Source organism: Canis lupus, chromosome 5 (genome assembly GCF_011100685.1).
Source record: "Canis lupus familiaris isolate Mischka breed German Shepherd chromosome 5, alternate assembly UU_Cfam_GSD_1.0, whole genome shotgun sequence".
In the NCBI taxonomy this organism is placed as follows: domain Eukaryota; kingdom Metazoa; phylum Chordata; class Mammalia; order Carnivora; family Canidae; genus Canis; species Canis lupus.
The window spans coordinates 74,585,446-74,612,497 of record NC_049226.1 but is presented as its reverse complement, the minus strand read 5'-3'; the positions used below and the strand labels follow the sequence as shown (position 1 = coordinate 74,612,497).

Below are 27,052 nucleotides of genomic sequence, written 5' to 3'. Positions count from 1 at the left end.
GCAGAGTAATTCAGCTTCCTCCCCCAGGACTTGAGTCTCAAGAGGAATGACACACCGTGAGAGTGGAGGTAGATCTAAGCCATTCATCTATCAATGATCACTCCTGCTACTGGGTTCTTAGAGCTGCCTTGATACTGTGCCTGATTGATTTTCAATTCTTCCTTCAATCTGATGAGCCACCTAGTAGTCTTGAAATAACTTCCCTTTGCATTTGAGCTATGCAGCCTCATTTTCCATTCTTTGCAGCCACAGCCCTCCTGTGTCATTATCCTGATTCAGCAAAACAGTGAAATGCTGTAAAAAGTATTTAAGAACTTTTATTCCCGGGCTACAAATATTAGTATCACCAGGAGTAGGATGAGATAAAGAGATGAATTGGTTGAAATGCAGCCATCAACTTCGTGTTTGTAAGAAACTACCACCGTGCTGTTCCCTAGTTTGTTCCATGGATCTGAGTCCCACCAGTTCTTGCAGACTCCACCTCCATGCAGGGGTGCTGAGCTCTGGGAAGTGGGAGTCTGAAGGAATGGGATGTCCTGGCTCTCCCCAGTCTCACTTTTTAAACATTACTACAGTGAGTTCTCACTCGAGCTGTCCCTTGTGAAACCGTTTTGATGTTGTGCCTAAAGCTACACGTCTCTGAATTATCTTTAAGTATTTGCTAAATTATAACCGCCAAGAAGCAACTGTTCTCTCATGACATGCATATGCAACTTCAACTATTTTTGTTCCTCGGGCAGAATTATTGGTGGCTTCATCTGGTTCATTGAGCTAAAGGGGGGCTTACTTTCTTCCCAAAGGGTACTCAGTTTTCCGCTTATTTGGAAGTTTTAAAGATGTGGTCATGGTCTCTCCATGATTCTAATTGTTACTTAGTACAAATCTCTGTAGCACTTTATCATGGGAAGAGGAGAAACTTCATGCGAGTTTTGCAGCCAGGAGCGTAGATTTGCTGTTACTAAAATACCTTGCATTTACAAAATAAGTTAGCAAGAAATTGTTTCTTCATGAACTCTACACTTGTATGTTGTTTTGTTAGAAAAGTTGGTGCTAGCCAGGGAAGAAGGACTCAGGACTAAATATAACTCCCTTGATGTGTGTAACCAAGAGACTAGAGTAATACTCATTTGCACAGAATTGTTGGTTGGTTGCATACTAAATTTCAAGCACTAAACTAGAGCTTTTTGTTTATTACTTCATTTGCTTTTCACAACCCTGAAAGTTAGATACCATTATCCCAGTTTTAAAAAGAAGGCTGAAAAAAAAAAAAAAAAAAAGAAGGCTGAAAACCAAAATAATTAGGTGCTCTGACTACAGTCACCCAGCTAAGAACTGGCAAGTTGAGATTTCAAAGCCCAACAATATCTGATTTCAACCCACAGTTAATTCTATTAGATCTTCCTGTTTCTTTGCTATTATTATTTTTACCATTTGATAAAATGCATCTTAGTAAAAAAAAAAAAAAACCCAGCTCTTATCTTTAACCAAACATAACCTTGTTCTTATGTTAACCCTTAAATAACATAAAACAAGAGTTAAAGAGATAGACCCTTCCTCAGGGATGAGTAATTAAACCAACAAGTGGTATATTATGAACTACTTTTTAAAACTTAACTCCAGTTCTCACTCAGAATAAAGCTGTTTGGTATCAGGAAGCCATTGTCCTCTATCTGACACAGACATCGTATGTAAACTTGACTTATTCTACTAGGTTCTGCTGCCTGTTTCTGGATCCAGGGATAACCATTATAATCCCTCCAGGCATCCTTCCAGTTAAGATCTGAACATAGTTTACCTCTAGGTTCATGCTGCCATGTTCCTCCCTGAGCTGAGCTAAAGTTAAAAGAACCTTACGAATTCTACAGGTTACCATCCCCCCTCCATGTTTCTAAGCTTCTCGTGACTAGCTTCCATCCTTCTAAATCAGTATTTCAGCAACTACATTACTGTATTATTCTCTGACTCTCCATCCAGGATAAACCACTTTTCAGAGAAGCAGCACTAACTCATGACTTTTAACCAAACACCTAAAATAATTTAAAATACAAGATTAAGTTACATAGTTATTTCCTAAAAATGTCATTGGTGGGTTTATCCTGCTCTTACGGGTGGTTATTTCCTAGTAAAGTTATGGATGGGTTTATTACCTCCAAAGATGGGCATTTCTGGTTTCACCCGCTGCTCCAGCATCTCTCTGAGGTTAGTTTGTGATACTATATCTGAGCTGTCCCACAGAGATGGCAATCACTGCCCATCGGGTCCACTCTCAGTTCTACAAATCCTAGTTACAGTAAGGGAAAAGGGACAGAATTCATTTCCTTCTCACGACCTTCACACACCCCTCTCCATCTTCAAGCCAGCAACAGCAAGCCTACCATCTACTTCTTAAGTCTCTGCTGCTTACTTGGGGGAGAGGGGCAGAGGTTGGGGGAAGGCTGAGTGAAAAACAGATTTCACAGAAAAGTTTTTGTGTAATCCTGAAGGAGAAAGGGGGAGGCAAAAGGTATAAAGGTTTAAGTCAAACAGTGGGATAGATGGTCTTCATCAGTGATATTTTCTTTGCTTATTAACCTTTTATTTTTTTAAAAAATTTGAACAATAAAAAATAATTTCATAAAACAACAAAACAAATATTATACTATGCCCCATAGTACTTTTCCATATTTTGCCAGTTCTATGACGCCGGTGAAATGGAAATTTACAATTTTTTAAAGTTTTTAAAGGAAGCAGGGAATACTGCTCTGAAATACCAGGCATAGAACATCCATAGTCCTGTAAGTAGACATGCCATTTAAAATCATTAAGCCAATAAATAAATAAATAAATAAATAAATAAATAAAATCATTAAGCAAAAATTTCCAAAAGCCAAATGAATCTAGCCCCAAACATCTCTCAGTGTAATTGGAAAATAACCACTTGACTGGATGTTGAAAAGGAAGAACACGGAAACCCTGTGGTTCCATGGTAAGAAAATTATCCCATAGTGGAGGCCAACAGTGGGTTCTGAAAATTTTCTAAGCCAAATAACTCCTTCCCCTTTCACTTCATGGACAGTGAATGAAGGTTACTATCTGGATCCAGTCGTGGTTCCTCAGGTTTCTAGCTTTGTGACCTGGGGGAGGATGTTTAACTTCTCCATCAGTCAATTCTATCAACTATAAAAATGGGCATAATTATATTTTCCTCACAGGGCTATTGTAAGTATTGAGCAGAAGAAGCATATAAATGAACTAGTTTAGTCCCTGACATGTTACACACTTAATGAATATTAGATTTGTTTTCGCTTAATTTGAGATATCCAAAACTTCTGTTTGAAAAGAGCCCCCATTTTAACTAGAAATATTGCAGCCAACTTATGGGCTGAGATGAGCATTCAGATGAGAACTACAAGCAGACTTCCATCACATGCCCATCAAGTCCTCAAAGTCAGCAGCCAGTCAGATACAGAATTTTATTTTCTTGGACAGGAATGGAGAATTATCTCTTAGGATTGTGCGAGAAGTAGAACATAAACTTTGTTAAATACCTGGCACCATATCACATTGACACAGCACATGTGAGTGTTGAAGAGGTTGTTAACAGTCATGGGGTCATGAGGATATTTTCCTAAATTATATACTGAAATCATCATTGTTTTAACTTCCATATTTAAAGCTACAAGCCACCTGAAATTGACTTGTTTATGGTATAAAAAAGAATTCATGATAACTTTGGTCAAGCCAACAGAGTTACTCAAGACCAGTTCAGTCTTAGTGGACCCTTCTTGATCCATGAGATACTGTCATGACCTTGACCCTCCCAAAATTACTGGGTTCCACTGCACTTTGTCATCTTCCCTTCCTGCTTCCTGTGCCAATTCCCTTTTCTATTCTTCAAGCCAATCTTCTATATGAGCAGACACACCCAGCCCAGAAAAGATTGCTTTTCTGTTTTCCTGAAGCCTGTATCCCTCATAAAGGATGGTCTTGGAAAAGCTCTCAAAGGCTAGAGCACAGTGGGAAGAGCCACAGCACACCCTGCCCCTCTTCCAAATCTTTTGTTTATATAAGGTTGGCAGGAAAGGATAAGGGATGAGACTGAGGCAGCAGAGATAGCTTGGAGACTTCTGTGAGAATCTGGGATCTGCCTCTAGTTGTTTAACCTATGATGCCTCTTTTCCCTCAGCTTTGGGTTCCATTTTTAAATTCTTAGGCAATCAGACAAGTTCCACAAACCCAACATGTCATCACACAAGGGAAGGCATCCAGGGGCAAAGGGGCAACACAAGGAAGGGACCAAACACACCAGGTGGATGCCTGACAATTCCACCTGAGGCTTTACCTCTGTGAGCAGTTAGAGAAAGGGTGGGTGCTGGCGCCCCCTGCAGTACAGAGTTCCTGGTAGCCTGGAGAACATCAGTGATGCAGGCTATGACATTCAGCATGCAAATCTTACAAGGAGCTCTCTGCCACCTCCCAAAATTAAAAAAAAAAAAAAAAATTAAAACAAAAGTTGCCACAGCTGAGCAGCTGGCGATAACGTTCATTAAAAACAACTAAAGCAGCCTGTGTGTTGTCAAAGAGCCACATGGCACCTGGAAAAATAGCATTCTGATATTTTAGGAGAAAAAATAAAACAAAAGTTAAAAAGAAAAAGAAAAGAACTCTTCTATCTCAAAAGACACAGATTTTCCCAATTCTAAGAATGTGAATTACAGCCAACTTATAAAGTCCTTTGAAATTAACAGGTTATATTAGCAGAGCGGATGCAGCCTTATCTGAAAGTGAGCAAGAACAGCCCCATCATGATGGAAAAGCAAAACAAAAAACTTCTAAAACATGTTATGGCCTGAGACAGAAAAATTCAGCTCCTTGCACAATATTGCCTAAGAATGAGCCTGTTGTATATTTTCATGAGAAATTTGGACGTCAGATTTTCTTGTGTAGCAGAACACGTAACCTGCAGATTTCAGAGCTGTGAATGGCCAGTGTTTTTACTAAGAAGCAGGAAACATTCAGGGCTAAGAAATAAGATAATGAAGATGTAAAGAGAAGTAAAAGAGGTGGACAAAGAGATCTCAGTATCTTTCCAGTGTCTAATGCCAGACCTCTTGAAGTCCAGCTGCTTTCCGTTATGTGCCATGAGATATATTTTAATTGATTTTATAGCCATTTTTTAAAATAGGCTCACCAGAGTTGGGTTCTCTTACTTTGTACCAAGAATCCTAACAACTGCATCAAATGTTAGGGCATTGCTGAGTAGAGAGGTCATTCTCTAGACACAGGATCACATCACCAACAAAGCTCAGTCTGCCCCAGGGGTGCTGACTTGGTACACGAAATTCCTGAACATCAAGTTATACATCCAAGAAATACATCAGACTGGATGTATTTTGCCTGTGGAGAAAACGGAAGATAGACTTGAGCTGGCCTCTCAAAGCAGCCAGGTTGAGTGATTTAACACAACTCCATTGCGCAGAAGGCCATGTGACCTGCAGCCTGCAGAACCATCCTACTCTAAAATACTCTGCTAACAGCAGCCTAGATATTTCACAGTGCTCCCTTAAGAATTTATTCTCATCCTTACTCAGAGTAACACAGCTAAAACTGTTTTCCAGATCCACTTTTTCCAGTGTTCCAGTGATCGAGATAGATGCTTTTAATACATGAGTCACAGGGCCAAAGGGGCAATTACTTTTCATCTGGATTCATAAAGCCCTAACGATGCTGACATCAAGCACCGTATTGTTAATTCTGTGCAGTCTAAGTACATTTTTAAGTCACATTTTTCTAATTATATGACCTTGAGCAAATTAATTAAACTCTCTTGACCTCTGTATACTTTGTTATAAAAACAGATTTAACATGCATTACTTTATAGTTATTGTGAATATTAAATGGATTTACCAATTTTAAGTGCTCAGCACAGTGCCTGGCACATGGTAGGTGCTGAACAAGTTCAAGCTTCTATTATTATTTCTAGAAGTATCTGGCTACATCTGTTGACTTGATTCCAGAGGCCAATGAACTCCCCCTTGCCTAAAAGTATTTTAGATGCCACTCTAGCTGTTAGAGACTCATCACTCTGTATGGTCAAATAATCTCTTCTGTAATGCAGAAAATACTGGTAAGAAATATGAAATACCAACTAATGGTCATTCAAGCCTTTTCTAAAATAGTTTTCAAAGTAGATTATTTCCTTCTAGTATATTTAAATGAAAAGAAGATTAGATTAACCAGAAGACTCTTGAGAGAAGTACAGATTTGCAAAATTGACATGGTGTTGGGCTGACCCCCATACCCACCAGGCAGATGAGCTAGTCTACTCAGAGATACTCAGAGCTCCAAAATCTTAGAACAGGTGCCTCTCTATTAGGTACATGGATTTATTCTGCCATCTAGTGGTCAACTTTGGAGGACAGTTGCCTTTAGGTGAGCAAAAAAAGGTGTTACACCCTGGATACCGCACAAGAACCTCACTGGCTTCCACAAAAGTGACTATTTTATGTACCTCATATAGGTGGAATCATGATTTCACAGGTGTACATATATGTACAAACTTACTAAATCTTATATGTTAAATATGTGCAGGGTTTGTGTATCAATTATACTTTAATAAAGCCATTTAAAGCAGCAAAATCAACTCTCAGATATCTTCAGCTTACCAGGGGCTGAGACCTTCCATGAAATGGAAAGAAACACAAAGGCCTGGATGTGCAGGTAGGTTTGAACCCCAGATGGGCTATCCAAAGACCAGCATCTTAGCCACCTGTTCTTTAGGTAACCTCAGGCCTGCCGTTTCTCTGTCCCAACCCACCTTCTTATCTATCAGATGGGTCACACTGGCTGATCTCTGCTAGCTCTAATATTTTGGTGTTCTGAGGTCTCTCAGATTACAAATATTTGTTTGAAAGATATATATATACTTCATTAATAAAACTAAATCGAGGAGAAGTGTAACATTTCAATAACTAATTTACTGTTCCTTTGGACAGATCAGACTATATAAATTTTGATTAATTTACTCTAAAGTTCATAAGTAAAATACAAAGAGTAATGAGCAGGTGGCTTATTTTTAATACTCAGATATTCCTTGATGAATGCTGGAACAGCTAATCACACCAATAATACACAGTCATTTATTCATGTGTTGGATTTACTTAATGTAGACTTTTCCATTTGCCAAGACACAGCATTGGCTGATTAAGGGATTACCTTCCAAAAAGGACTACTATATATATATATAAACATTCTTCCTGCTTCTAAAATCTCACCTTTCCCTTCATGGTTACTTTTTTCAATAGTTAAGAGAGAGGCGTCTGAAAATAATCAACTATCTGCAGGTCCTACCAGCTTCCCATTGCTGCCATTATCAAGTCCAAACCTACATTTTGCCATCAAAGCATTCTTTGGGCACTAGCAGGGACATTTGTTTATCACCTCTTCAGCATTCCTACCTTCCACCAGCTGCAGCACCCTGAACTGTCTTTGGAAAAGTACTCCCCTCCTACGGCTTAAGTAGTCTTGACTTCACTTCCAAAGCCAGAGTGAATCTTTATTGACTTAGGCCACTCTAAATAACTGGTCTCCTGGCCACAGTGGTTGGTTCAGGAATAGACACCAGATCCAACCCAAGTCAGTGAGATTTCCAAAGAGACTTCAGAGAAACAGACTCTCTCCAACCCTTTTGAACATATATAGCCAAAGAAACTGGTGAAACCATTTTGGAATGAGAGGAAAGAGACTGCTAAAAACTTGTGAGCCCCAACAAAGAAGAGCAAGAAATGGAGAAAGAAATTGAATCCTGGTCAGACCATTAGAGCCCTGGACATGTCTCACCTGAAGCATGTCTTTCCTTTCTCTTCAGTTAGCCCACAAAGCACATTTATTATTTAAGGCAGTTTAAATTGGGTTTTCTGCCCTTTGAAGCAATAATAAGGATACCAGCAATAATAATAATTCATAACTCATATCAGCCCCATGCATACTTTCCATATATTTTGCATTAGTCCTTAGAGACTCTTTCCTTCCAATTTTACCAGACTGAAGGAGAATATTCAGGCAGAAGGGACAATGTGGATAAAGGCCCAGAAGTGCTCATGAGGTTCTGGGGGTGCTGACTTGATTGTTAAAGACTGGACCTGAGCATGGGAGAGAAGGCAGAGGCAAGTGTGACCCCAAGGAAACAGACCTGAATCACTGTGGGACTGACCATTGCCATTAACTAGGAGAAGAAATGAGTTGGGAGGAATGAAGTGAAGTTAAGTTTGAAACAATTTGAATTTGAAGAGAGTTATCCAACTGAGTGAGCCTCAGAGGTTGTTGACTACCATCTCAAAGATTAGTGTCTACTATCACCAGAAAACTGGCAGGTCCTTTAGGGCATGGACTGTGTGCTCTTCATCTTCCATCTATCCCCCAGAAGGCCCCAAGGACTATGTGTGCAATTAATGAAATAAGTGAAAGCTAAATTACCCAAAACTAATTACAGAACAGTTAAGTCCCAGCGTCTTCTCTGGGCCTGATGATTACATTTATCAAAAGTTTCCAGGCAGTTATGTGATGTCTGCCAGTGGGAATGGTAGGCTTTCAGTGGAAGAAGTAGAGCTAACACTGTATGGTGAAGATGTACGTGGAGTAAAGGGAGTAGGGCATTCTAGGCTGGGAGAGGAGCTTGAGGCAGGTGCTCATGCCTCCCTGCCTAATTTGACAATACCACTGTATTGTGCAGAATTACATCACTGTTTCAAATAATTAGAGCACCAGAGTGAAGCAACTAATAAAGGACCCCACTTCACCTAAAAACCCCAAGACCCATCACAGTGACCAGAGAAGCAGAGGATACTAGAAAGGGATTTTGCTCAAAGAAGGAGGTCACAGAAAATTAAAAACATCCCTAACTGCAACTTTCTACCTCTTTTAGCTAAGTCGTGAGACCATTTGGTATGTCTATTGAAATCCAAGGAGTAGGAAATGAGGCAGCTGGTGCTGATGTTTTGTGCCTTTTTTTTTTTTTTTCTGATTACATACAAGATGGAGAAAAAGAAGAGGGAACTTTGAGCCATTCTGATAAACAAATCCAGAAGCTAATTGCATTGTTTTGTTGCCTATACCTCTAAAAGAATTTTTCAGAGGAAAAGTTACAAAGGAAATTTCTATTTAAAAAAGAGGAAGAGTCTAATTCCCATAATTGTTTCCAATTTAAGAAAAAAATGTCTTCAAAAAGAAAGTGTTAGTTCTAAGCTAGTTGTTCCATATGCATTTTAAAAAAGAAAATATGGCACAACCTAAAGCAGGTTTCTGTCAGCTACTGGGGATTTGCATGAGAATGATCAAAGGGGCCCTTTCCTTCAGTCTGAGATATATAAACTCTTATCAGTCTCCTCTTAAAAGGCTCTCTGGGTGTAGGCAGTTACTCCTCTATCATAACTGTTTACTCTTAAAGGCAATATAACTCTCATGGCTGGTTTTATGAATTTCTTAGCTGTCTGCAAGGAAGTACTTTGAAACATTAGAAAATCCATTCAAATCTTATTTAACTGGCAGCAGGTGACTTGGAAATGATTTTGTGTTCCTTCTTGTTTTCTAATTCTTTGAAGAGTGATGATGCTGACTGGCTTCATTACTTCACAGGGAAACAGATCTGGGATCCAGGGGTCTATGAAAACAAAGGCACCCACCCATCACCATTATGCAATTTATGTCTTCTGAGTTTTTGGTGACCAGATTGGGTTTATCCAAAGGAATAATAAGATGATCGTGGCCTTGCATTATAGCCAAGCAGTTCTGAAACTTGCTCATGTTTTGCATTTTAATATGAACACTGGAGTAGAGCAGAGCTGGTGTGGAATGGTGGATGAGACTTGGAATTGGGTGCCATGAAGTCTGGAGATGCAAATTCCAATTCGACTTGACTAAATGATTTAACCGTTCTAAGCTTCTGTTTACATTATCTCTAAAATAGGATAGTTATATCCATTCTAAAGTAGGACTGAGGTTTAAATGATATATATATCAAATATCTCCTACACATGATACACAATATTGATTCCATGAATTGCAGTTGTTAGGGCCAGGGGAGTAGGGGAGAAGCCCAAGGAAGGGAGGGTACTACCAGTAGTTATTATAGGGCTTTAAATATTCAACCAGTGAAGGAAAACATTTAAGCAGAATATTCCATTCCAAATTATCCATGATGATTGCAAAGGGTTACAGTAGGCATAGTTAATATAAAAAATATGAAATTGCCATTTTTCAGTGTGAGATATTTTGTTTTGCTTTCTTAGTTTATTAAAGCTGATGCTCATTTTCAAATATTTAAGTGATACCATTGTATAAAGTGGGAAATGAAAGTCCCTTTTCATTTTATACCTTTCTGCTCTGAGATATGGTAATGATCCTTTCAAATTTGTCTGTGTGAACATATAAAAATAGTACTAGAACAAAATAATGGATTTTTCACTTAATAATAAGATTCAATCTTGATGTGATGGCAGACCATTTTATCTCTAGGTCCTTCTTTTTGGGGTGGAACCCACTGGGAACTTTAGATTTTTGATACAGATTGTAAGCCAGTAGCAAATTAGGCTTTCAGATTGTTGTAACAGAGGGGCTCGGAGTTGTCTGTTGTTAAATAATGTCTAACAATATCAGTATTTCCTGTTGGACTTTACTAGTAATGACTTTTGGGGATAAATTCAAAAAGGCAAAAACATAAATATATGATAAGGACATGCCAACAGTTTAATTCAGTTTGTTAATAAATGAAAGAATCAAATGATATACCTGGTTCAAAGCAGAATTCAAGGAACAGAAATTTAAAGACTCATTCAAAGGAATACTGAAATGAACTTGTTAATAGATACAAAACTGGTTAATGCTCTTTAGGGCTATAACCTGTAATCTTTGGAGTTTAGATTCCCGATCAGTCAGAAATCTATAACTGAACATATAAAATCATAGTGTCGATCCTCCCATCAAATAATAAAGAACAAAGTCAAACACAGATGCATCCTCTCTTGCATGAGACCTTTTAATGATGACCTGATAAGATTTTCAAAAGGACATGTTGTCATCTTTTCCTTTATTTCTGAGTTTTGGAGATTAATTATTCTTAATACTTAAACTTGTTCTTGCTTGTTATGGTCGCGGTGTCCCTGTTATCTTGATTTACAAAATCTTTTCACCTCCATGTCTTTGATTTCCTTTTTATGTCTTAAATAATTTTTTTAAATCTTTTATAAAGAAACAAGACCTTAAATTTTTTCACTTGCTCTTTGTATCTTATAGATACATAAAATAGCAATGAGGAGATTGGCCCCTTGTCACCATCCAAGTCAATTTTATCTCTTCCATCCTAGAGCTGATTTCACCAAAATGTAGTGATTAACTATTAAAGCTCCTATTCTCTTACTACTTGTTGCATGTTTCCCTGAATGTCAAGCTTAGAATAAATTCCTTCCATACTGTATCCTACCCCCAAGATGATATAAGGTATCTCTTATACATCTTAACGCACTTGTCACACTATTAAGATACATTTCCCAGCCACCCGTCACCACCAACACACCTTCTATTAACTTGGAGTCCTTAAAGCCAAAGACTGTCTTTGTCCTGTTTCCTCAGGGACTGGCTTATATTAGGTGCTCCATAAGTAACACTTGAATCAAGGAATGACATATGGACCCTATTCATATAGTCAATGAAGCAAATGTAAATATAAAAATTAAAAATAAATTCAAAACATCCTTCCTCATCTTTCCCTCATAGTTTTCTTTTATCATTCTACCAAATTTTCTCTGTCACTCATTTTAAACTTCTTAAACTCTCCACCTTTTAATGTATTAATTAGTACTTTTGCCTTTACTCAAGACTAGTTGTTCCTCTGTAGGTGAAATATTGCAAAATGGTCAAATTCTGAGTTTCCCAACTCAAGTTGAGCTTAGCTGTTCAAAATCAGCTTTACTGACTGTTAACAAAGATTGTATTTTGCTCTATATCTAATAGCTATAAAAAAGATATTTCCACTGTAGGAAAAAAAATCATTTAGCACATCATTCTTACTTTTTTAGAAAAGAACTGAATCAGAGAGTTCCTTATCATAAAGCAGTTTCATGGTGAAACTAAAACTAGTCTTGATACCCAAACTAGTGGATGAAACTTTAGATACAACAGTGGCAAGTTGATGTGTATTGCCCAGCCTAAATCCCTGTTCCTTTTTGATCCAAGATACATGGTAAATGGAAACAAGCAATGATAGATTTTGGCTAGATAATACTTGCTATTCCTGTGAGGTGATCAAAGACCAAGGCTTATTAAGTGAGTCAAGAGTAATACTTAAAACACAGAGCAATCTCAGGGCACCTGAGTAGCTTAGTCAGTTAAGCATCTGACTCTCTTTCAGCTCAGGTCGTGATCTCAGAGTCATGAGATCAAGCCCTGCATTGGGCTCCAAGCTTGCAGGGAGTCTGCTTCTCTCCCTCTCTTTTTCCCTCTGCCACTATCCCTGCTTGCTTGTACTCTCCCTCTCTCTCTCTCTCAAATAAATAAATCTTTAAAAACAAAAACCTGCTGGACAATATCACATTGCCTTAATAAGAACTGAAAGATGCTACAAAGTTGAAAAAGTGTAGAGTCATCCTTCGCTTATTAATGTTAATATAATTGGCAGCTAACATAGTGAGTGAACAGTAAATGCCTGTTGATGCTACTGCTCTCTCTTTTACTATGGAAGGCCTTCTCCCCATCACCATCTGCCAGGTCTTATACACACACTAACCAAGCACTATTTCTAGGATAAGTTGTAAAGATCAAAGAGTTTCTCTTCTTTCCCTCTTTCACAAAATGAATGGAAATCAGAAAAATGGAGAATATTAATTAAACCAGAAGGTTGTCTTTTGAAAAAGGCAATCAAATTGACAACTCAGTGGGTGCATTAGCAAGGAAAAATGAGAAAATGTACAAATAGCATTATCTGGAATGATAAAAGGACATCACTACAGATCTTACATATACAAAAATAAAATTAGGGAATATTTTAAAGAATTTTATGCCCATAAATTTGAAAGTTTAGATGAATTGGACAAATTTCATGAAAGATAAAAGTTTCCAAAATATACACAAGAACAAATAGGGGCTCCTGGGTAGCTCAGTCGGTTAAGTATCTACCTTTGGCTTAGGTCATGATCTCATGGCCCTGGGATGGAGCCCATTTGGACTTCCTGCTCAACGGGGAGTCTGCTTGTCCCTCTGTCCCTTCTCTCTCTCTCAAAAATAAAATCTTTTTTTTTTTTTTTTTAAAGAACAGATAGAAATTTCAATACCACTGTATCGGCTAAAGAAATTGATTGTGTTTACTGAATTTTTCTTACAATCCAAATAAATCTTGCTTCCCTGGTTAACCTATCAAACTTTTAAGGCAGAAATAATACATTCAGTCACATTGTCTTTAAGAAAAAAAAAGAAGAGAAATAAGTCTTTACTTAAATCACTGTATCAGTGAAAAATTATGACACTAACAATCAAAGAAAATACAAATACATAAACCCTCTAACATAAGTATTCCTCAGAAACATATACAGATTCCATGAGAAAATATTAGCAAATCAAATCCAGTAATATGACTGAAAATTGATTTTTCTTTATGAAAAGCAAATAATTTAGTATACTACATTAACCAAATAAATGTTTAAAGAGAATCGATTTAATTCTATAAGTGGATACAGAAAAATAGCTAGGAAAATCTAACGATTATTCTTGATAACACCTTCTATAGCAATAGAAGAGTTGTTAACCTATTAAAGAATGTATACTTTTCAACTAATATCATACTTAATGGTGAAAGACTGAATGATTTTTCCTTAAGATCAGCAACAGGGTAAATATTGCTGCTCTTATCCTTACTATTCTTCAGTGTAGCAAAAGTTCTAGTCAGTATATAAAGCAATTCAAAGGAATAAAATTCACAGTGATTTGAAAGGAATAAGAAAAACAGTCTTTATTCATGGATGACATAACCTTATATGTAAAATTTCTTTAAAAATCTAAAGAAAAGCTACTGTAACAATAAGTGAATTTAACTAGGTCGCAGGGACGAGACCAATGTACAGAATTCACTTGTACTTGGGATGCCTGGGTGGCTCAGCAGTTGAGAGTCTGCCTTCAGCTCAGGGCATGATCCCAGGATCCCGGGATCGAGTCCCGCATCTGGCTCCCTGCAGGGAACCTGTTTCTCCCTTTGCCTATGTCTCTGCCTCTCTCTCTGTCTCTCATGAATAAATACATCAAATCTTTTTAAAAAATTCACTTGTACTCATTTCTATATGACAGGAACAATTAAAGTTGAAATTAATAATACCGGGCAGCTCTGGTGGCACAGCAGTTTAGTGCTGCCTGCAGCCTGGGGTGTGATCCTGGAGACCCAGGATCGAGTCCCATGTCGGGCTCCCTGCATGGAGCCTGCTTCTCCCTCTGCCTGTGTCTCTGCCTCTCTCTCTCTCTCTCTCTCTCTCTCTCTCTGTGTGTTTCTCATGAATAAATAAATAAAATCTTAAAAAAAGAAATTAATAATACCTACTACAATAGTGTAAAAATAAGAAATTTAACAAAATATGTGCCAGACTCCTACACTAAATATAAAACACTGTAGAGAGAAATTTTAAAATGGTATAATACGTAGAGAGAGAGAAAATGCACATGGTTTGAAAGACTCAATATTGGTACCAGTTTTCCTTAAAATCATCTATAGATTCAAATCAATCCCAGTCAAAAGCCCAGCAAGCATGTTTGTAGATATCTAAATTGTATATGCAGTGGGCTCTACATGCAGTGGAAATAGCCAGGGTGGTTTTGAAAAAGAATACATTTGAAAGAATAACACTACAGAATTTCAAGACATCATAAAGCTACAAGTAACAAAATATGGTTTTAGCATGAGAATACTTGTATAGGTACTGAAAAAAATTATCTAGAAACAAACTCACACATATAGGGTGAGTTTATTTTCAACAAAAATATACACAAAGATGCCAGGGTAACACAGTAGAGAAAATGGATCTTTTCGAGAAATTATGCCAGGACAATTGATGTTATATGGAAAATAATTAACTTTTATTCTGCCCCCAGGCCACATACAAACATTAACTTGAAATGGATCATAGACTTAAGTGTAAAAGTTTATGCCTACAATTTCTAGAGGAAAACAAAACATTTTTGCAACCTTGACATAGACAAATAATTCCTATATTAGAACAACAAAAACCATGAAGGATTTAAAAAATAATAATTAAAACAAAATATTTGTTTTTCAGAAGACACTGTAAGGAGAATAAAACAAGCCAGACTAAGAGAAAATAGTGAACATTTTATGCAATAAAGTTGAAAAATAGTAAAACAATTAACTTTAAATATAGCAATGTGTTTCCATTTGGCTGGAGATAATACTCCAATGAGGAACCTCACAAAGCATTAAAAAATGGTGTGTCTGGTGGAGCTCTGATTTTCTGTATCCTGGATAGGAAAAGTGTGTGTGTGTGTGTGTGTGTGTGTGTGTCTGTGTGTGTGAGAGAGATCCTTATTGTAGTCAATAATGCTTCTCCAAGGATAACCACATCCTGATCCTTGGAACATATAAGTGTTATATTAAATTACAAAGCAGAATTAATGCTACAAATGGAATTAAGTTTGTTAATCAGCTCACTTAAAAATAAAGATTGTCCTGGCTTATCAGAGTGGAGCCAGTGTAATCACAAAGATCCTTTAAATGTGGGAAAAGAAGGCAGTAGAGTCAATGTCATACATTGTGATGTGAGAAAGACTTGACTAGCCATTGCTGGCTTGGAAGATTGAAAAGGCACCATGAGATCAAACCTGGGGGATGCCTCTAGTATTGGAAAAAGCAAAAAATGAAAAAGAAAAAATTCTTTTCTAGAAAATATTAAAATATTTAAACATAATAAGTAATGTATTAAAATCTTTGTAATGTGATACTGATGAAGGAACGGATAGATAGACAAATTGAACAGAAAATATATAGTCTCAAATGCATATGCAAATTTAGTATATGGTAAAGGTGACATCTCAGTTAAGTATGGAAAAAGATATCTTTGTACTGGAGGTATTGGGTTAATTGGTTCCATAAGGACAAAAATAAAATCGTGTTCATGCATATACTGATACTAAGAGAAATCCCAAATGGGTTAAAGATCTAAAAAAAAGTGAAATGTTAGAAAGAATTATGGTAAAAGTCTTCTAATACCTGTTAGTAGTAGAAGCCTTTGCTAACTGTGACTCAAATTCCAGATGTGGTTATATTGTTAAACTATTTTTTAACTCAAGAGGAGTAAAATGTTATATGAGAAAAATAATGCAATTATACCATGAAGAGTTAATGTGTTTAATATACAGTTTCTAAAAGTAGAGAAACAGTCAATAACCCTGTAGAAAAAATAGCATGATATGGACAAGTTACAGAAAAAAAGTGCAAATGGCCTTTACTGCAATTCTATTTCTAGAAGTCACCTGTAAAGACACATTTTGTGTGTGTATTATCTAAAGCAACCTACACATTTAATGCAGTCCCTATTAAAATACTAACAGTGTTTTTTTATAAAACTTGAACAAACAAACCTAAAAACTTTAGGGAACTGTAAAAGACTCCGAATAGGCAAAGGAATCTTGAAAAAGAAAAGCAAAGCTGGAGGTATCACAATTCCTGACGTCAAGTTATATCACAAAGCTTTAGTAATCAAAACAGTAGGGTAATGGCACAAAAATAGGCACATAGATTAATGGAACAAAATAGAAAATCCAGAAATAAACCGACAGTTATGTGGTCAATTAATCTTCAACAAAGCAAGAAAAAATATCCAGTGGGAAAAAGATAGTCTCTTTACAAATAGTGTTGGAAAAACTAGACAGCAACATGCAAAAGAATGAAACTAGACCACTTTTTTACACCATACACAAAAATAAACTCAAAATGGATACTCAAAAATAAAACTCAACCTAAATGTGAGACCATAAAAATCCTAGAAGAGAGCACAGGCCATACTTTATCTGACATTGGCCATAGCAACTTCTTTCTAGATAGAGGTCTCCTGAGGCAAGGGAAACAAAAGCAAAAATAAACTATTGGGACTACATCAAAATAAAAAACTTCTGCACAGCAAAGGAAACAATCAACAGAACTAAAAGGCAGCCTATGGAATGGGAGAACATATTTGCAAACAATGTATCTAATAAAGGATTAGTATCCAACATATATAAAGAACTTCTAAAATTCAACACCCAAAAATTAATAATCCAATTAAAAAATGGGAGAAAACATGAACAAACATTTCTCCAAAGAAGACATATAGGGATGCCTGGGTAGCTCAGCGTTTGAGCGTCTGCCTTTGGCTCAGGGCATGATCCTGGAGACCCGGGATCAAGCCCCACATCGGGTTCCCTGCAGGGAGCCTGCCTCTCCCTCTACCTGTCTCTCTCTCTCTCTCTCTCTCTCTCTCTCTCGAATAAATAAACTCTTTAAAGAAAAAGAAGACATATAGATGGCCAATAGACACATGAAAAGATGCTCATCATCACTTATCATCAGGGAAATGCAAATCAAAACTAAAATGAGATACCACCTCACACCTGTCAGAATGGCTAAAATCGACAACACAAAAGGATTAGAGAAAGAGGAATTGTCATGCACTGTTGGTGAGAATGCAAACTGGTGCAGCCGCTATGGAGGACAGTATGGAGGCTCCTCAAAAAGTTAAAAATAGAGCTCCCCAAAAACCAGCAATCACACTACTGGTTATTTACCCAAAGAACACAAAAACACTAATTCAAAGGAATATATGCACCATGGTGTTTATAGCAGCATTCCTTACGCTCTTGAAGATACAGAATCAGCCCAAGTAACTATTGATTGATGAATGGATAAAGAGGATGTGAGATACACACAACAATATTATTCAGCCTTACCAAAAAATGAAATCTTGCCTTTTGCAACAACACAGATGGAGTAGAGTGTATAATGCTAAGGGAAATAAGTCAGAGAAAGATAAATACTACAGATTTCACTCATATGTAGAATTTAAGAAACAAAACAAGTGAGAAAAGAGAAAAAAGAGAAACAAACCAAGAAACAGGCTCTTAACTATATAGAACAAACTGATGGTTACCAGAAGGAAGATTGGGGGGAGGGGGAAATGGGTGAAATAATAAGTAGTACACGTGTCTTGATGAGCACCCAGTGATTAGAATTTTTTAAAAATGAAAATGAAAAAAATTTAAAAATACACATTTTTAAATACAAGAAAATATGTATTTCAACAGAAAACTGTTGAAAGAAAGAACCAATAATTAGGAAATGGTTGGATAATCCAGAGCCTATCAGCATGGAAGATTATACAACTGTATAAAGAGTAAAGGAATATATGCTACTATGATGTCATCATAGAGGATGTCCTAAAATTAAAATGGCAAGATGACAAAAAGTATATGTATTGTGCCACAATGGATGTGCTTGTGTCTTTGTTTATAGGTATTTCAGTTAAAAGAGCAATAGGATCAACCACGACATAGTAAATGGAAGCCTGGGGGATGGGTGGCAGAAACTAGAGCTATGGGAAAGGAACAGAAGTTGAATGACTGAATAAATTTTGTTTTCTCAAAATCCTAATGTGAATTTAAGTTGTATAAAGGCCCCAAATATATTTTTAAAAAATAAAACAAAGGAGTCTGTTGGTTTTCTAGGGCTGCCATAATGAAGTGTCACAGACTGAGTGGATTGAACAATGGAAACATTTCCTCACGGTTCTGGAGCATAGAAGTCTGAGACCAAGGTGTCAGTTGAGTTTCATTTTGAGAGTATCTCCTTAATTTATAGATGGCCACCTTCTGTTTTTATCTTCACGTGGTCTTCCGTCTATGTGTGGCTGTGTCCTCATCTTCTCTTTTTATGCAGATACCAATCATATCAGATCACAGTTCACCTGAATGACTTCATTTTACTTTAATTCCCTCTTTAGAGAGCCTATCTGTAAATACAGTCACATTCTGAGGGGCTGGGATTAGGACTTCTACATGCAAAATTTAGGGGGACACAGCTCAGCCCAAAATAGTCCTCAGGAATGGGTCAGTTCAGTGGCTTTTTTAATAACCATACAGAGAGAGATTGCAAGCGACAAGTGTACCCAATAATCACACTGTACCTGCCTGGTTAATATGCCTGAAGGATGAAAGGAAATGCAGATGAGAGAAAAATGATTGTACCTGATTAGTACACCCAGTAATCAAATCATACCTCCCTGATGGATATGCCCCAGGGCGAAAAGGAAGTGCAGATGACTATTTATCCTTCCTGGTGCTAGGTGTTCTGCAGAAGCTGTGGTACACCTCGGCTCAGAGTGACAGAGGTAAGGCATTTTTAATGCAGGGCATAGACTTCATGCATCTGGTCCACAAGATCATGGAAGCTGGACCCAAACTTTCTCAGGTTCTCAATCTTTAAGGGGGGTACACAGTGTCTACAGTCATCCCAGTTTCTGTCTAGAAGTGGGTGGGGGAGCTGGGCTAGAAGAAGTTCATGCTGTAATTCATGCCCTATGTCCCCAGTGCCTACCATGGATCCTTCATTCCTGCTGGCCTTTCCTTTGCTCCTGGCCCTGTCAACACCTTGCAATGCTTGTAATTGTAAAATTGAGCACCCTCAGACATATTACTGCACATCGGATATCGGTGAGCTAGGGAAACACCAGAGAAGTCTCCACCAAGGAGGTCTCACCCTGGGGTATAGAAATGTGGAGGTGGGGGAGCTCTGGTGATCTGAGCAATGTGACCCTAAGACATTGGATGAGGAAATCCTAAATCAATGAACCTCTGGGCCTCTGACCCATTTCTTCTTCCTCCCAGTCATATTAGCTGATATACTGGGACCAGGAAACAACACCATCACAAGACAAGGTTTCAGAGTCAATGTCATTAAGGTAAACTCAGTACCTCCTTTCCTCAAACAAGACTGTTCCAATCTGCTTTTGCTGAATTGGGTGGTCTCTGGAGCCTTGAAGCTTCTATGAAAACCTAAGGTCCTAGCCACTCTTTCCCTCCCATCCCAGGTACTCAAGGCTCCCCGGAGCACCCCAAGAATCCATGATATCTACTCACCCATCAGTTGGAAGGACTGTGGTTATAAGCTGAGGACCACTCAACAGTCACTATTACTTATCGCAGGTGAGCATCCCTGTCCACATACAGCCTCTCAGCCTTGCTGCCTCTCCCTGAAAAAGGACCACCTGACTTCTACAGCTAACACCACCAAAGACCAAGGGCCCTTTCTCCACAATCTGAGAGACTTTTTCTAGAGAAATACTGGACCCTCATTCATGGCTGACTTAGGGTTTCAGACCCTCTGGGCTGACTTCACAGGGGACATCCACACATGCTGTGCCAACTCAGTCCATGCTCACCCATCACCGCAGGCTATTTGAGGGGAGGGACGTTGCGCTTCACAAGATGCCATCTGGTCTACTTCTGGTACCGGCTCACCAGAGAGCAGAAGCGAGGTTTCGAGGGAGCGTACAGAACAGGATGCAAATGTGCAGTGAGTAGCCACCTAAGTGATTTTTCTCTGCAGCCCAGGCACTGCTCTTGTCCCATGTCCTTGTTCCCAGGTCTTTCTCCCTTGCTGTCTCCCTTTCTGGATGATCACTGCTCTCTCACCTTCCTTCTGTCCCCTGGCCATGACCTCCTCCCACTGTTTTTTCCTGTCCTCACCACTGCGCCCCACTGTTCCCTTTAGCCTCTCCTTGTGCCCAGACCCCTGTTGTCCTTCTCTGTCCAGGATGGGTGGCCATATAAACAGGAGGTGGGCAGTCCTGGATCTCCCTCCACCCCTAGATTCAGCCCTGCCTCCTCTGCTGGCATGACTGCCCTCAACCTGACCTAGGAGAGTGTGTGTGGAAACAGAAGGACTGTAACTACAAAATATGGGAAGGAAACCTTTCCTTGTACTCCATGTGTGTCCCCACTGACACCGGGGTCTGCAAATGGACCCATATCCAGAAGGATTATCAATACCAAGCCTCAACCCCAGCGACTTCTCTATTCACTAGGACCTAAGTGATCTATTACAGTTTTAATGTTGTTTTCTGACCTGGCTGATGTTAACAGAATGGAGTTCATTTGAATTGTGCCTCCTTTGAATTGTACACTTCAGTTGTGTTTATTTTCTGTGAGTAGTGCGTGCATCAATAAAATTTACAAAAAATAAATCCCAAGTTGATAAACCCCACCCTGGAGAGAAATTCCCTTTATCTTCTCAGTTCTTCAGTTAGGTTCTATTTCTTATTCCTCTAGAAACCTCATTCCATCACTCCTGACACTTCCTCATCTATCAAAGCAAGAGCCTGGATCTAGCAAGGGCTAGATCCAGAGAGACCAGGGCCAGATACCACCTGACATATCCTTAACCTTCCCCAGATGATTTCCAAAACCAAAAATCATGAGAGAAAGGATGCTCCTTGTTCCCACAGAATCAAGATTCTCTTGCAAATATAAAAATCATCCCTTGTCATATTAAAGTTCTTAAAATAAAAATGGAAAACTTTTGAACTTTTATAAGAACAGAATGAAATGTTTTTAGGATTTCAAATCACAAAAGGTGCAAGATATAAGAGAAAATTGATAAATTCCGTGACTTTAAAATAAAATAGCTTCCTCCAAATAAAACAAAGTACCATGAACACTATAAAAATATAAGATGCAGACATAGATTGAGATTATAGAGGATTTACAGCTTTATGGTAAAACTTAGATCTAAACAGGGGCACCGGGGAGCTCAGTCAGTTAAGTGTCTGCCTTTGGCTCAGGTCGTGATCTCAGGGTCCTGGGATGGAGCCCTGTGTTGGCTCCCTGCTCAGTGGGGAGTCCACTTGTCCCTCTCCTTCTGCCTTTCCCTGGCCTTATTCTCTCACTCTCTCAAATAAATAGAATCTTTAAAAAAAATTAGGTCTGAATAATGAATGTTTGGGGGAATTGGTTGGAGTTTCCCTTTGAACATAATTTATTAAAAATTCCTCAGAGTCCTTCCAGAAAGAGTGTCTTCTCTTTTATTTAATTATTAATATGATTTGATTTGATTATGCAATTTTATTTTACTTAGTTATTTTAAATTTTGGATTTATCAAAAAAGGTGCCAAGATGGTACAAAGTATCCATATATACCTGTTACCTAGTTTGCTGTAATGATGCAGAGCTTGATCTCATGACTCTGAGATCACAACCTGAGCCGAAACCAAGTCAGAAACCCAACTAACTGAGCCACTCAGGTGTTCCTGGTTTGTGACTTCTTAATTTAACATCATTTTTGATGACCTGGCAATTTTACAGGGTACTGGTATTCTGGAAACTGCCCCTCAATTTGGATTTGTCTTAATGTATTTTCATGATTTTACTGGGACTGTTAATTTTGGAGAATACCACAAAGAGGAAATACTTTTCTTATTGATCTATATCACAAGTACATAGCATTGACATTGTATCACTGGTAGTATTTACAACGGTCAGCTAGTTAAGGTGGTATCTGCCAGATTTCTCCACTGGATAGGCACTGTTTTCTCCTTATATACTCCGTTGGCCATGTCCCCATTGTTTTTCAATTGATCAGTGGAATTTAGAAAGCCATACCTGGGCTTTCTCAGTACATAGAGCCAGGAAATATATGTATGCATACTAATTTATGTATATCTACATGGTTATAACTGTTACCCTAGGGCAGCCCCTGTAGCACAGCGGTTTAGCGCTGCCTGCAGCCTGGGGTGTGATCCTGGAGGCCCAGGATCGAGTCCCACATCAGGCTCCCTGCATGGAGCCTGCTTCTCCCTCTGCCTGTGTCTCTGCCTCTGTGTGTGTGTGTGTGTGTGTGTGTGTGTGTGTGTGTGTGTCTATGAATAAATAAATAAAAATCTTAAAAAAAATAACTATTACCCTATTTCTTTCAATATATATTAAAATAAGCATTAGTCTCATACTAATACCAACTACAGAGTAATACAGGGCTCATGATAGCTCGCAACTCTTGATTGTACACTTTTTCTCTGACAATAAGAAACTTGACTCTCATATTATCTACTTATGTGTTCAACCCTAGAATACATGTAAAGTAGTTTCAGAATTGTCAACATGTACCCCTGTAAAGTAAATTTACCAACTAGAATATAGGGTTTATGGAGTTTTTACATCAATCCACTCATTCAAACTCAAATGCACAGTTTCTACCCTAAGGTCCCAAAGGTTCCCAAGTACACCTGATATCTACTGGGGTCTATTCTAGGAGAGGAAGCCCTATAAAAGAGATAGTGCTCCTGGCACAGACTCAGAAATCGGAGTGAACTTGCATGCATTATAAGGAATAAAGGCACTGCCTGATATTTATACATCTACAATCCCAACCTAATTTATGCAGACCCCCAATTTCAACCTTCCAATGAGCAGGGCTTTCCATTTACAACTCTCAGAAAAACATAGAGCTCCTGGCAGAGAATCAAGAATCTAAGTGGACATGGTTGGGGTTTAATAGACGTAGGGAAGGCTGCAAAATCCATGTATCAATGCCTGTGATCTCGCCCTCCCTGGAATTCAACCATTGACCTTGGAATCAGAACAGAATTATGGAAAAAGAACACTGCAGAATGGATGGCATACCCGGCACAGACTTTGGGAAGTAAACGGTTGCATGTTTTCTGTGGCTCTAAGGACACACACACACATATGCATACACACACACAGTCACAAAAATTTTTATACATAATTGTGTATACATATGTAGCAAAGATGTCCTAGCTTAATCCTCTGAGAGCCTAAATGAAATGAAACATCAGTTATGACATAGGCCATAGTTTCTTATATAGGGCACAAAAAGTAAAAATGGTAAAAGACAAACTGATAAATTTTGCCTTATTAAAATTTAAAACTTTCATTCTTCAAAAGCTGATATTCCAAAAATAAGAGAATAAGCCCAGAGAGGGGAGTTAAATGCAAAACACATATATCTGACAAACATGCTGTATCTAGAAAGTACTAAAGGGGAAAAAAATCTCTTACTACTCAAAAGGAAAAATAACAATACAAATGAGCAAAGTATCTGAATAGACACTTCATAAAACATGATACATGAATGGCCAGAAGTCCCTAAAAATACTTATTATTGGAAAAACAAAAATAGAATCTCTACATGACACCATTTTGTATTCATTACAATGGTTAAAATTAAAAGACTGACAATACCAAGTGTTGACAGGGATTTGAAGTAACTGGTAGTCTTCCAATTTGCTCCTTTTTTAAAATTTATTTATTTTTTATTGGTGTTCAATTTGCCAACATATAGCATAAAACCCAGTGCTCATCCCATCAAGTGCCCCCCTCAGTGCCCATCACCCAGTCACCCCCAACCCCCGCCCACCTCCCTTTCTACCACCCCTTGTTCGTTTCCCAGAGTTAGGAGTCTCTCATGTTCTGTCTCCCTTTCTGATATTTCCCACTCATTTTTTTCTCCTTTCCCCTTTATTCCCTTTCACTATTTTTTATATTCCCCAAATGAATGAGACCATATAATGTTTTTCCTTCTCCAATTGACTTATTTCACTCAGCATAATACCCTCCAGTTCCATCCACGTCGAAGCAAATGGTGGGTATTTGTCATTTCTAATGGCTGAGGAATATTCCATTGTATATATATACCACATCTTGTTTATCCATTCATCTTTCGATGGACACTGAGGCTCCTTCCACAGTTTGGCTATTGTGGACATTGCTGCTAGAAACATCGGGGTGCAGGTGTCCCGGCATTTCACTGCATCTGTATCTTTGGAGTAAATCCCCAAGCAGTGCAATTGCTGGGTCATAGGGCAGATCTATTTCTAACTCTTTGAGGAACCTCCACACAGTTTTCCAGAGTGGCTGCACCAGTTCACATTCCCACCAACAGTGCAAGAGGGTTCCCCTTTCTCCACATCCTCTCCACCAATTTACTCTTGAGAGTATAAAGTATTGCAACCAATTTGGAAAATGTTCAATGATTTATTAAGTTAATGATACAATTATCATATGATAAACAGATTACAACCTAAGTATTTATATAAAAAATGAAAACATAAGCCAAGCCATCTATTAAAAACCAAGAGACTTGTCATAAATGTATGTAATAGCCTTATAGATAATGGCCAAGATCCTGGAAAATAAACATTTTCCACCAGTAATTGAACAAATTTTGGTTTATTCATACAATGTAATAGCCACCAAGAAAGAAAATGAATTACCAGTATAGGCAACATGGATGAATTTTATAAGCTTTGTCCCGAGAGGAAGAAACCATTTATCAAAGAGATTACACTAAAGTATTCTGTTTACATTGAATTTGAGAATATGCAAAATTAATCTATAGTTACAGATATTAAGTCAATATTTGTCTGAATCTAGCCTAAGAGAATGATTAGGTCCAAAGGGATTTGAGAGATTTGGAGTATTTTTCTGTATCTTGATTGAGGTCTTGTTACATAGTGTGTTTATTCATAAAAATTCTTTAGAACATGTGATTGAAATGTGCAAGGTGCATTGTGTATCCATTTGCCTTATAAATTTGATTAAATTGATAACCATTTTATTACTTCTTGTGATTCCCAGGTTTGGCTAGGTGAAGCTTCCTCTCCATGTGACACTATCTGGGGGCTACAGTTAACTGCTTATGGAAATAGACTGGAACATCCATTTGCCACTGCCCATGAGTTCATATATTATTATAAGCTGGATTGTGTACCCAAAATTCATATGTTGAAGTCCTAGTCCTAGTACTTCAGAATGTTACTGTAGTTAGAAAGAGGGTATTTATTTAAAAAATTTTTTTTTTAATTTTAAGTAGGCTCCATGCCCATCGTGGGGCTCAAACTCATGACCCTGGAATCAAGAGTCAGACACACTACCACTGAGCCAGACAGAGAGACGGTCTTTAAAGGAATAATTAAGGTAAAATGAGGCCACAGGGGTGGGCCTTAATCCAATATTGCTGGCATCCTTATAAAAAGAGATTAGGACACTGACACACACAGAAGAAAGACCATGAGAAGACACAGCTTGTAGACAGCCATCTACAAGCCAAAAAGACAAGTCTCAGAAGAAACTCAGAAGAATGATTCCCAGCTTGATCTTGAACTTTTAGCCTCCATAGTTGTGAAAAAGTAAATTTCTGTTGTTTAAACCACCCAGTCTGTGGTATTTTGTTACAGTAGTCCTAGAAAACTAATACAGGTATCTTTTAACTTCAGGTCATTTCTTTTTCCACAGAAACAATATGACTAGGAGCATGTTCTTATACTCTCTTTATTAGGAGAATTTTTCCTTCCCTTCTTTTTTTTCAAAATCACCCTTGACTTGGCATATCATATAGTAGCCATCCATTTCCACCTTATTTCAACATATCAAGCCAAACCATCTATTAATCTATATTTGTCTTTGTCCATCAGGGAGTCAAGAGTTGTGTGTAAAGAAAAAGGCTTGATGTGGGTAGTGCTGATAGGGAGAAGGGAAGATGAAGAAGCTCACCAAATAGAAAGGGCAAAAACAAAGACAAGGGACAAAGGAAAGACAACAAGGATTGAGAAAAGGAGAAGAAAAAATGAAGAGGGAGAGGGAGCAATAGCTCCTTGCTGAAAGAACAGCTGGTGGGTCACTCATGATAGAATTACCTTCTGCCTTGTAGATATCAAGATCCCTTCTTTCTCCTTCTAGCTGTACATTCCCATATTCCACATTACATCTATTCAATTTTAACGTATTGTTATTCAAAGACAGGGTAAAGACAGTAACAAAGATAACTGTGCTCACAAAGACAGAAGTCAAACTTGGAGGGTCTGCACACTGTGTTCCCTCTGTAGTTTGAGTGAATCCAGTCCTAGGGCTTCAGTATACCCCGGGCAAGAAAGCAAATCAGCCATAGATGGGCAGTCATGGGAGCACAAAGAGAAACAATAACTATGTTTCTGGTCTATTGGCCAAAAGCAAGGGTTCCATGCAAGGGGTCAAAGAAGACAAC

The 27,052-nt window shown here is 38.1% G+C and overlaps 1 protein-coding gene across 1 annotated transcript; it reads left to right on the top strand.

Annotated features, from left to right (window-relative positions):
- The first annotated feature begins 19,263 nt into the window (after positions 1-19,263).
- Positions 19,264-21,259, top strand: LOC102154527 (metalloproteinase inhibitor 1-like). Its single transcript, XM_038538260.1, has 6 exons — positions 19,264-19,385; positions 19,585-19,707; positions 19,882-19,955; positions 20,085-20,199; positions 20,448-20,569; positions 20,810-21,259. The coding sequence occupies exons 2-6, from the start codon at positions 19,593-19,595 to the stop codon at positions 20,912-20,914; spliced, it is 531 nt and encodes a 176-aa protein (XP_038394188.1). The 5' UTR covers positions 19,264-19,385; positions 19,585-19,592; the 3' UTR covers positions 20,915-21,259.
- The last annotated feature ends 5,793 nt before the right edge of the window (positions 21,260-27,052 follow it).